The 12,518-nt window shown below is 37.3% G+C and overlaps 1 protein-coding gene across 2 annotated transcripts; it reads left to right on the top strand.

Annotated features, from left to right (window-relative positions):
- Positions 1-1,171: 1,171 nt before the first annotated feature.
- On the top strand, positions 1,172-10,987 carry LOC106930516 (annexin A4-like). 2 transcript variants are annotated; one of them, XM_015008112.2, is made up of 15 exons: positions 1,172-1,318; positions 3,161-3,497; positions 3,574-3,611; positions 3,748-3,891; positions 4,001-4,088; positions 4,207-4,301; positions 4,394-4,507; positions 4,926-5,016; positions 5,520-5,599; positions 6,302-6,358; positions 6,442-6,535; positions 6,640-6,735; positions 8,586-8,644; positions 8,763-8,885; positions 9,971-10,987. In XM_015008112.2, the coding sequence occupies exons 2-15, from the start codon at positions 3,170-3,172 to the stop codon at positions 10,028-10,030; spliced, it is 1,467 nt and encodes a 488-aa protein (XP_014863598.2). In that variant the 5' UTR covers positions 1,172-1,318; positions 3,161-3,169; the 3' UTR covers positions 10,031-10,987. The 2 variants fall into 2 exon arrangements, with proteins under 2 accessions (XP_014863598.2, XP_014863597.2); XM_015008111.2 differs by having other exon boundaries at positions 1,222-1,322.
- The last annotated feature ends 1,531 nt before the right edge of the window (positions 10,988-12,518 follow it).

Below are 12,518 nucleotides of genomic sequence, written 5' to 3'. Positions count from 1 at the left end.
TGAAATCTCCCCACAAAGAGGTTTCCACAGTTTGAGTTTAACACGAATGTCGGAGCAAGTGTGAAAGCAAAAGCGGACAGCTGAGTGTGATGTGGCAAGCCAAAGCACTTCCTGTGCACAAACTGAACATTTTGCTCCAATAGTAAAAAATTATGTACTGTAACAATATTTGTATTTCTAATCAGACACTTAATGGGTAAAATAAAGTAAATGTGATTGGTGAACTGGAGAGAAAAATTAAGTAGTTACCTCCATCACATTCAGGAAGAAAAGTAGCAGCCAGATGCTGCTAACCAATGCATCTCATTAACAGAATGTTGTTTACGCCAAATTCTAACCCTAAAGTGTGAAAGTTGCAGCTAAAATCAAGAGTTACTAGACCTGACAGCCATTTTCCAATCTGTTATTGTTCAGTTTTAGTGAACCTGTGTGCATTGTAACCTCTGTTTCTGGTTCTGACCTGACAAGAATGGTACCCAGCGCTGTCCACTGTAGTCCATCTGCTTCATGGTTTGACATGTAATTTATTCAAAAATGCTATTCTGCATACCTTGAATGCAACAAGTTTTTTTTTTCTTTTTTAACTGAGCAACTGTCGTGTTTCTGTCATCCTGAATCAGTAAGCCCATTCTATACCAACCTCTGACATCAACAATGCATTTTTGCATTCCAGGAGATCAGCAGTTTCTGAAATACTACCAGCCTGTCTGGCACCAACAACAATACTCAATGTTCAAATACATTTTTGTTTCTCCTCCTATTCTGATGATTGGTTTGAAGTTCAGGTGTCCTTTTCACCTCCTCCAGATCCTGGCTGGCTGATCCTATTTTGTGTTTACAAGAAATTTAACAGCTGCAGGTCAAGTGGCTAGGGAATCTAATTCAATTCAAATTTTGCTTAATATAGATTTTTTTCTTGAATCTATTTCGAGATATACAAATATATTATTAAGTTCAATCCACTCCAGGCTCCACAATCCTCCAGACAGCCTGCATTTCGTCATTTTATTACATTTTAGGGAGGAAAAAAAATACCCGTTATATAGCAATGGAAACTTTATTTTAGCGTCACTGCAATCATATTAGGTGGGAATGGAAAACATGACAGTTGATGTCTTGTTTATTGCGGAGAATGTGGTTGCAGCCACAGCTCTCTGAGTCACCAGGAGCCTCCGTCCTCTATCATTGGGAGCAAAGGTTGTTTAAAAAGGGGACGGAAACGGAGCCTGCAGAGAGACCCACCCACCTCCGTTAACTCCTCTAGTCACCGCTCCCTCGCGTTTCTCTTCCTGGATCTGACGGCGCAAGCCAGCAATCTGTGAGTAAGTGTTTCTGTAGTTCTACAACCTAAATCGAAGAAGGGATTTGTATTTGTATTGTAGTTTTTCCAGAAAAAGCAGATTCAACAGTTTTGAGACTTTTTTTGTTTCCGAGACTGGAATGTAGTAGATTAGCCTTGACCAAATGAAACTGATTCTGCGCAGAAGCTGCAGCAAAAGCTTGTCTTTTTTCCGATGAAAACGGTCGCAGCGTTGTTTTTGTTTTTACACTATAGCTATCAAACCTCCTATTACGCGTTTCTCTGTATCATTAAGGTCGGTTGCTAAAGGCACAAAGATGATAGTTTTCTTAAAAATGGTGGTAATTGTGTACAATTTCCCCAGAGTGCTTTAACATTTAAAGGAACAAAGTTTGAGCAAAATGTCGCTTTATTATCGTCGTTATATGCGCTTATGCGAGTACTTGGGTATTAATGCGATTTTGCTGTAAAAAATCTCGCAATTTTAGCTAGCTCCGGTATTGGGAAGTCAGGCCTGTGATGCTTTCAAGTTAGAAATGTTGCTGTGTTTGGGTGAGCTTCGTATTATTGTCCTTCACAAAAGTAAAATGCATGTCTAAGTCTAACTTAAGTCATCCTTAAAGTTTTTTATCCTGGATACAAAAAGCATATCTTAAAAAAAAACAAAAAACATTTATATATTTCTTCTCGCATCTTTTTGGCAAATAGCCTATTAGCTTGATGGTAGTTGTAAATCCCGCCTGGAAAAAAGATTTGATAATTACGACAGCACGTGAAAGCTTCACGGGTGTTTTGAGTCGAACATAAGAATACTGGAAAGCAGCTGGGTGTGTTCAACTTATTCTAGGAACTCTCATCTTTACAAAGAAGCTTAGTTTTTTAGGTTTAGAATAAGGGAATTTTGGTTTTAAATATTTTTCTTATTTAATGGCAGAAACTAAAAATTGTTTGACCACAATTTAAGTTACTTTGTACAATGTAACTTAACTTTTGTTCATTTTATTTCAAGTAAACAACTTCGATGGATTTTTTTTGGGAGGGAATTTCACATGACCGGTCTATGATGTGACATTCCAATAAAATCCACTGTTTTGCACACTTTTGAAGTAGAGGAAAAATGTTATGTGTTTATTTTTAAATTATATAAAAATGTTGTTTCTTGTATTAGTATTCAGCCTCTCACTCTGATACCCCAAAATAAAATTCAGTGCAACCTGTCAAGTCATCTCATTAGATAGCCGTCACCTGTTTGTAATTTAATCTTAGTGTAAATACAGCTGCTTAGTGAAGGCTTCATGGGTTTGTTAGTGCATATTATTGAACAAACAGGATCATGAAGATGAAGGAACACACCAGAAAATTCAAGGTTAAAGTTTTGAAGAAGTCAAAAGCAGAATTGGATTATAAAACATTATTGCAAGTTGTAATCATCTTGCAAAACATAGCACAACAGCAAATCGACTTATATACGACCGTCTAATAGCTTATCACCTAGCTTTATTAGCAGTCCTGTTTCCAGTAATGGAAAGTTATAAAGCCACGTCAATGATTGTGCAATTCGAACAGGTCTTGCAATGGATGCATTTGCATGTGAATGTGGAACTAAAGATAAAGTAATACATTTAAAAAAAAAAGAAACTTTTTGACGTTTGTGGTTTGCCAGAGGGGGAAAGGAAATAATGTTGCATGCCATTTTTACACCTGGGATATTGGGACCATATCAACATGTGATGAAAAGTGATAATATTTTTCTTTGACAATCTCAATTTAAAACTAAGGGTTGTTAAGAAATTTCACATCAGGACCTTGGGAATTATACTGGGTTAGACAATGTTCCTTAAGTGTACATTATACTTCCAGATTCTGAAGATGAGTTACCCAGGATACCCACCACAATCCGGCGGATACCCACCACAGGGAGGGGGCTATCCGCCTCAGCCAGGGGCATATCCACCCCAACCGGGCGCATACCCACCGGCAGGGGGCGGCTATCCCCCAGCACCAGGTGCCTATCCTCCAGGAGGAGGAAGCTACCCCCCACAGGGCGGCGGATACCCTCCTCAGGCTGGATACCCGCCAGCAGCAGGGGGATATCCCCAAGCTGGAGGGTACCCTGCTCCAGCTGGAGGCTTTCCTCAGGCTGGTGGCTACCCTGCACAACCAGGTCAGGGAGGTTATCCCTCCATGCCTCCAGCAGGTGAGGCCACCAGAAAAATGTACAATTTGTTTAAAAGCAGAGCTTGGTTACATATCGACTGTTATTTACTTTGCAGGGGGAGGCTGGGGTGCAGCACCAGGTGGCTATGGCGCGGTAATTGAATCCTTATTTCTGCATCTCTGAAGTCTTAAATAAAATGAACAGATAAAGGCTAACTAACCTTCATCTGTTTTCTAAGATTATTTTATCTGACCTTAAGTCCTCATAGCCCTCATACTTTTTTTTGCAGCCCGGAGGGGCTCCGCAAGGGTATCCAGGGGGTCCTGCCCCAAGCCAGCCAATGCCAAATTATCCCGGAGCCCCTGCTGGTGGCCCCTCGATGCCTGCATACGGGGGCGGCGTTCCAACCAACCCTCAGGCGCCAGCAATGGCTGTAGGTTTATACTTGTGCTTATTCAATAATTCCTCTTAAACCTCATACAGCCAAATGAATACACCTGTGTTTAGTGTGTTATATTTTATGTGCCAATATGCCGTTATAGAAAGGATACAGGGGTTCCATCAAAGATTTCCCTGGAGCTGATCCACTGAAAGACGTTGAAATTCTTCGGAAAGCAATGAAGGGAATTGGTGAGTTACCACGGGGAAATAAATCCATGTGACGCTTTCGTCTATTCACTGTTAGTCCACTTCTCAGTCACAGTTCAGAACGTTTGAATGGATTTTAAATACGAAAACTTTGAAACAGGAACTGATGAAAATGCCATTATTGAGCTCCTGGGAAATCGCTCCAACAAGCAGAGGGTTGCATTGATCTCAGCCTACAAGACTACATACGGAAAGGTTGATTTATTAGATTTTTTTTAAATTAATTTTTTCTTTTCCTTTCTGTGCTTTTGTTTACATTTTCATGTTTTTGTTTGATTGCCTTCCAGGATTTAATCCGTGATCTTAAGTCTGAACTTACCAGAGACTTTGAAGACCTGGTTATTGCCATGTTGAAGACCCCTGCGCAGTTTGATGCCTCTGAGATGAAGGAAGCTATAAAGGTTGGAATGTATTGGGTTGATTGCATTTGATTCAGGTTAATGCATGGTCTCAAGATAAATGTGTCCAAGTCGCATGGTGTTTCACAATGATGTATATGATCCACTTTTGTCTGATCCAAATACATGCAGTTTAATTTAATCTAAATTACATTAAAGTACGGTCAAATTTAGTTGATTATGTGAGGTCAGTTGATAAAAAGGTGTCTAAGAAAGTCTGTAATGCAGCAACAGGTTGTTCTCTTATTGAGGAAAATGATACAAGTATAGAAGCATATGAAGTTTGTAACCGAAAGGAAAGTTTGATCATGGAAAAAAAAAAAAAATTGTTTCGGTTCCTTTTTCACTTTAGTACCCACATTCTCATTGGAGAAAGCTTTTGAATGCCTGACTAAACAGTTTTAATTTGTTGTATTTTAAGGGGGCTGGAACTGATGAAGCGTGTCTGATTGAGATCTTATCGTCTCGTTCCAACGCAGAGATTCAAGAGATCAACAAAGTCTACAAAGCTGGTGAGTCAGTCCTGACATTTATGTTTTTATAACCAAAATCATCAAACTGAGCTCTCCGGCTGCAGGGAGAACGCAGGAGAAATTTAACCTTGGAATTTACGCAATCTTCAGTATGTAGCAAGATATGATGTGCTTTTCATTTATTATGTGTTTGCAACAAAAACAGCTTTCTAGTTCAGCAACACAGCATGGTGCCTTTGCTGGGTTTAGTATTGTAGCCAAAGAGGAAAACTGAGGCTCAAATCAGCAATACTACATGTGTTATTTTCATAAGTTGGTCTGTTAGACAATTACAATATTATATATATTTTTTTAAATAAATCTTTGCATGTTTTAGTGTTCTACATTTAAAATTTTCATGAACACTTATGATTTTCAATAGCCTGCATTGACACTATGCCATGACTTGTATTAAGAAAATCTCTTCTTCATCAGAGTTGAAACCAAATATTGAATCAACATTTTTTTTTCCCCTAAAAAAAAAAAATGTACCTTCTTTTCAGAATACGGAAAGAAACTGGAGGACGCCATTACCAGTGACACCTCTGGTCACTTCCGAAGACTCCTGGTGTCTCTTTGTCAGGTAGTTTTGTCTTGATTTTAAACATTGCAACCTACTGGGCGGCTAACTCTGAGATAATATGAAGTATGTTTACCCTCGAGATACTCAGAGACCATAAAGTCAGTTAGAGTTTGTAGATCACAATCTGAGAGCTGATCACAATGATAAAAGCGCGAGAGAGGCGTGGGGGTTAAAAAAAACCCATTCAGCTGCAAGAGTTGTTCTTGTAGTGTGAATATGTGTGTGTGAAAGACTAGGTGTAGTGAGACGCTTTGGGGGACTTGATAAATGCTCTACCAGTACAGGCCATTTACCATTTATTCATTTTGCCATGTTGCAACCGCATGAACACCAAAACAAAGCTGTATTTTTCTCTTCTGAAATGTTACACTACGAAGTTGTACATAATTGGAAAGTAGAGAAAAATTATTAATGATTTCCGAAATGTTTTCTACTCCTAGAATCTAAAGTGTTATGTGCATTTTTATATTCAGCTCTCCAAACTCTTTGTATAGCTGCATGTCACTGCAATTATAGCTGCAACTCTTAGGGTATGTTACCAACGTCTTTGCACTACTTGAGGCTTAAATTTGTGCTCATTGTTTAAAAAAGTCATCAGCTCATGCTCAGTCAGAGCAGAGTTACTTGGATGAAGCACTACCCCTGCTTGTAGTTTCCTATGCACTCTGCCTCGCTGATGTCGTTTTGTTTTATTCAAATCAGGGAAATCGTGATGAAAGGGAGACTGTTGACATCTCGCTGGCAAAACAGGACGCTCAGGTATGGATTTCAAGCTGGTTCGTAGTTTAAATGTGTTTAGGACGAACTTAAAAACAAGATCATCAAGTTTTCTCATTTCTTAGAAATTGTATTCGGCTGGTGAAAATAAAGTGGGAACTGATGAGTCACAGTTCAATGCAATCCTGTGCGCTCGCAGCAAGCCCCACCTGCGTGCAGGTGCGTGTTATTTGCTTGTTTTTTCGGGGTTTTTTGCATATAGTATGATTGTAACCATGCTGTTTACCTTTCTTTCTCTTTTTTTTTTTTTTTTTTGCTGCCAGTCTTCCAGGAGTACCAGCAGATGACTGGGAGAGACATTGAAAAGAGTATATGCAGGGAAATGTCAGGAAATCTGGAGTCTGGGATGGTGGCTGTTGGTGCGTTCACTAGTTTCAACTGTTCCGTCTTAAGTGACAGTCAAAAACCAGTCAAGCAGCTTACTATCAATCAATCAATCAAATTTTATTTGTATAGCACATTTCAGCAGCAAGGCATTTCAAAGTGCTTTACATAATTTTAAACAGTGAGAAAGAAAAAGAAAGTAATAAAAAGATAAAAAGAAAAGATAAAATCACAGCCTAACAGGACAAGGCCTCCAGCCTTGCAGCACCAGGCTCCGTCCGCCTGTTTCGCGAAAATTTTGCGCTAGGACTTTCGCTGTCCTACGCGGATTTTGTGCATTAATTGGTTACCTGTTAGTCTAGAATTTACAGGGTTAAACAGTGAGAAAGAAAAAGAAAGTAATAAAAAGATAATAAAATCACAGCCTAACAGGACAAGGCCTCCAGCCTTGCAGCACCAGGCTCCGTCCGCCTGTTTCGCAAAAATTTTGCGCTAGGACTTTCGCTGTCCTACGCGGATTTTGTGCATTAATTGGTTACCTGTTAGTCTAGAATTTACAGGGTTTTATATACGCGCAATGACTCCCAGTCACTCGCAAATACATAGAAGGCATCAATTGCCATAAGCAACTGTAAACAGGTGGGTTTTAAGTTGAGATTTAAAGGCACCCAGTGTTTCAGCTGTTTTACAGTTTTCTGGAAGTTTGTTCCAAATCCGTGGTGCATAGAAACTGAATGCTGCTTCTCCTCGTTTGGTTCTGGTTCTGGGGATGCAGAGCAGACCAGAACCAGAAGATCTGAGGGGTCTAGATGGTTGGTACAGCAATAACAGATCTTTAATGTATTGTGGTGCTAAACCGTTCAGTGATTTATAAACTAACAACAGTATTTTAAAGTCTATTCTTTGAGCTACAGGGAGCCAGTGTAGGGACTTTAGAACTGGTGTTATGTGCTCTATCTTCCTGGTTCTAGTGAGAACGCGAGCATAACTAATTCATTATCAAAATGAGTAGGCTGTCTGAAATCTACTATTAATATACAATCACAGGAATTGGCAGGGTCTTGCAAAATTATTCATTCATCTTGATTGTTTTTTTTAAAAAAAGCGTTTATCACATTACAATCGCAAATTTGATTGCATACCTTTAGGATATTGTGTGCTTCATCAACACAAGGTACGGCAACGTGACAGTGTTTGGGACTGTTGTGTTAAGTGTCGGGTTTCTCTCCCATGCAGTGTTTGCACGTAGCGTATTGGGTTAAATTTTGGTCTCATCTGACCAAACCGCCTTCATGTTTCTGCGGTTTTTCATGTCCAGGGTTCCTATGCAACTGATTTCAGTACTTTACCGGTCTGGATAATTTAAAAAAAAAGAAAATAAAAGCATTTACAATATAAGTACTTTCACTTTAACTATTGTATTTTTTTTGCATTGTTTAAATGTTGTTCTTTCTCACGACCATTTTGTTCTTTTCCCCCTTCTTCCTTTCTACTTCTCTTCCTAATGCCATTCCTTCTTTTTCTATTTTTGAATGCCCTTCTTAAATCCTTTTGCACTACTTTGTGTTGATCTACCACATAAAATCCCAATAATACCTCGAAACTTGGTTGTAAAAAAATGTGGGCGAATTGAATAGTTGTGAATACTTTTACAAGGCACTGTGCTTGACATAAGTTTGACAGTAAAACCTTAGCATAACATTTGTTGAAGTTTGTCATTAAATTACATGAATAAAAGCACACAACATCACAAGAAAGGTGGATTAACACAGACTTGATCATTTTTGACTAGTAGAGATTTTGAAAAAAATAGGAGAAGAAAAAATTCTAGAACTTCTATCACAGAAAAAGCAACACGTTACATTCTGGTCTCTGTTTATTTTAGTCAAATGCATCAAGAATACTCCAGCCTACTTTGCTGAACGGCTCCACAAGGCCATGAAGGTACACTTTTCCATCATCTTTTCATTTCTTTATAATTGTGAAAAGCTGTTGCCATTCCGTAATGTGTAATAAGGGATGGGAGAGTGTAATGGATGTCTACCTAATGATTTGCTAACAGGGAGCAGGGACCAAGGACACAACCCTCATCCGTGTCATGGTGTCCCGCTCTGAGGTGGACATGCTGGATATCAGACAGGAGTTTGTGAAGGCCTACGGGAAGTCACTGTACAATCACATCTCTGTAAGCTCCACTCATAATGTTCAGTCCAAGTTTCGCCTAATGCACTGTCTGCATTTATTGGTAAAGGTGTGTAAAAAGCCTAAAAATTAATAGAACTTAATTGTAGGGGGCACTTATTGTGAAAACTTGTAAAACTGCATTTAATTTAAATGTAAGTTTTAATTTTTTTACAAAAACATAATTACTGGCTCTACTGCATTTAATAGTTTGTTTTTTTTGCCAACAACACTTTGTTTTCTCCTTCAACATTTTGTAAGGTTAAAACATATTTGACAATTCCTCTTTGGAAGAAGTAGAGATTTTTTTTTTTCCTGTGTCCTCTTTTGCTCTGTTCTCTTCAGCTCACATTTCAATTTTTTTTTTTAAAGATGTTAGGCATATAAACTCCGATGGCCATGGAAGAAAGTGGATTTTCATGGTTCAACGCAGATGAACTGTGTCTCCATTGACTTTCCACATATTCTGGGTTATCACCTTGTCGACCGTCCCCACAGTAACCGATTTTCAGTTGTTTTTTTTTTTTGTGAGAGTCCGTGTTATTTTTAACATGTACCAGTTTAAATTCAGGAGTGTCAAGGTAAATGAGTTCGTTGCAATCCTAGGTAACGTAAATGTAACGTTTATTTAAGACTAACTGATATTTAGAAGAGTTTAAGACTCCATCGTCTCTAAAAAAAAGTAGAGAAAAAACATCCACTGCATCACAGATTCTCCACTATACTAAAGAATCAGACATAAGGTGTTTTCCTACATACTTTGTTTTATACCAGACTCTCCTGGAGTGTTTGCTGCTGACAAGCACACAATTAAAGTTAAAGTCCCAGGAGTTCTTTTGGAACAAATGCATGTTCCAAAAAAAATAAATAAATACATTTTTTTAGAAATAGATTACTTATTATAATCTTAAAGACACTTTGACTTTAAAACTATAAATACAAAGTAATCTAAACGTTTCCCTGCACAATTGCTGCTGCAATAAAGATTTTGTTTAAATGTAAGGCTTTTTACACATTTTTACCCACAGTGAGTTTGGAGGGTATTGTATTTGCTTGTGTGATATAGTTTTGTTTTTGTGTGTTTCTCAGAGTGATACTTCAGGGGATTACAAGAAGCTGCTGTTGAAGCTGTGTGGCGGAAACGACTAAACGGAACGACCACAGAGGGACAATATATACGTCCACAATGAAACAATATACGTAGGACATATATCGCGTCTGAAGCATGCCGCAAATGCCTTTAGCCAATCAATATTGATTATATATTTTCATATATACTTAACATGAGTTTTTTGATATACTATTAGGTGCACTAGTTCAGTGACAAATCAGATTTTAAAGAAAGTTATTCTTGTGTGATTTGTGCCACATTTCCTACATCATTCTATAGTAAAATTATGTCTGTCCCACATAATAAAAATAATATATTAAGTTTGCTTTGTAATCCTTTAAACTTAAAGTCTGCTGTAGTTTGCAGCTCTCTTGAAAGAAAATCATCTTTAAGGAAAGAAGGAATATAAGCATTGGCAGTGACTATGCAATTTATACTATTAAAAGTATGAATTTTAATAGTATAAAAAATGTACTAAAACTATTTTGGTAAATAAAATATTTAGATTATAGCTCACAGTTTTGCTGTGGCAATGAAGGTATTAACAAAACTCCATGAATGTCATATGAGTTATCAGAAAGAAAAAAAAAAAACATTAACAAAACTCTCAGCAGAAGTCACATGATAAGATTCATGTTTAGGAAGCCACAGTTATGCTTACACTAACTTTTGAATGTGTGAAATAAAAAAACCCCTGCAAAGATCCTCTCCTCTCTGCCTTCAGTTTCGCAAACATTTTTTACTCCGCTTGCAAGCCTTTGAAAATTAGCTTTAAGTGTTTTCCTGTAACTGCTTAATTTTTATGGCAACGTTGTTATACTGAGTGCCAAGAAGCCAAAGACTAAAAACAGGTCATGTTATACATATTTGAGCGTGTTCCTCTGTGAGGTGTTTGCATGTAAAGCATGTCAGCCACACATAACGTTAGGATGTAACAGCCGAAATATAATTTTTTTGTCTTGTTTAATAAATAAAAACTGTTTACTTTGCCTTAATTTGAGTGTTTGTTTGGGTTTATGCTTTGCTGCCAGTAGAGGGCCCCTGATTCACTTTTTAGTTTCAGTTCATATTCGGTGACGGTTTTTCTGGAACTGAAAATTCATTCAGTTTTATTTTTCCGATTTTATTTTAAAATGCATAAATCAGTACTCTCCACAAAAATTTAAAACAAGGTTGTTAAAAATATACTACGATAATAAAATTTGGGAAAGGAAAAAAAATATATGTTGTACATGTATTTCAAATATTACAAAGGAATAGTGATATAACTTTTTTTTTAATAAAACGGCTTCATAAATCTCTTACGACCATAATATGCCTCAAGTTTATAGTGTATAGAATTTATTAAATTGATTTTTTTTTAATTATTCAGATTAGTTTTACTGCATAAACCCTGAAATGCGTGAATTAAATTAATTTGTGTTTATACAGTTTTAAAAAATTGCTTCCACGATTATTGTCATTGTACAAAAAAGCTCCTATAAATTAAAGAAACATGTTCTTCTCTTGATTATGTGTTATGTAAGATGTAATGCTATTTTATTGTAAGATAAAAAAAGATTTATCTATATTGCTGTACCAAATATACAGTAACTTGGCTACGGAGAAATAAAATGAATTTATGTATTCATTTTATGTAATCTATCTGTGACTGGTTAAAAGACAATTGGATGCTCAGAGTATTATCAAGAGACATTTGGCCCATCAGTTCCCAGAAAACAATCACCAGAGAACAAACTCTGCTACACCTCGAGTCCAAAAGCCTCTTCATTTTCTCCAAACCAACTTATTTTTCTGCTTTCTTAGTTGGAGGGAAGTCAGCTACAACAGCAGTTTGATTGACCTTCTCTCCTCTGAAGCTGTTAGATTAAGAGTAATCATAAAAAAACCCCCAACCATTTCACCACATTTTCTACCGCAATTTTTAAGTCACTTCTAGAACAAAACATATTTTTGTAATCTACTCCCAATAAACATGGCTTTTACTGAAAAAATTACTAAGTAAAATGATGTTCAGGTCCACTTTGTGCTTTACGTGATATGCAACACAGAGCTCTTCTAAAGGCTATAAATAGGAGATGTGGCTGTCCTAAAGTCTTCTTTCTGTCTTGTTCAGTCGCGTTAAAGTGCAGCCTCAGAGGGAAAGTATTGTGGAGACAAATGGCCTCTCTTTTCTAACTTCACCATTACTCACACAAATGAAAAGAACCCACCAGCCAGACGACAAAGAAGGATAAATATTTTACGTTTTATATGTGTATTCTCCATTCAGCGAGGACTGTGCACTGATACCTCCTGAAATATAGGTCAAAAGGAAATCAAAGGAGGGGCTTTCATGGGGTTTTTATTTTAGGAGACTGCACTCCTGCCTGATCCTGATTTCTAGACAACATTCTTTAAATATTAATGTGGATGTGATGAAAAGACGCACAGCTTGGCTACATGCAAACAGATATAGCTCCTATAAGACACTTATTGGTATGACATGAAAAATCAATTTTATTGCATGACTAAACTGTAGTCTCA

Source organism: Poecilia mexicana, unplaced genomic scaffold (assembly GCF_051168715.1).
Source record: "Poecilia mexicana isolate PSO_F unplaced genomic scaffold, ASM5116871v1 scaffold_19, whole genome shotgun sequence".
Taxonomy (NCBI): Eukaryota; Metazoa; Chordata; class Actinopteri; order Cyprinodontiformes; family Poeciliidae; genus Poecilia; species Poecilia mexicana.
Note: the sequence above shows the minus strand (reverse complement) of the source record. Positions and strands in the feature narration are given on the sequence as shown.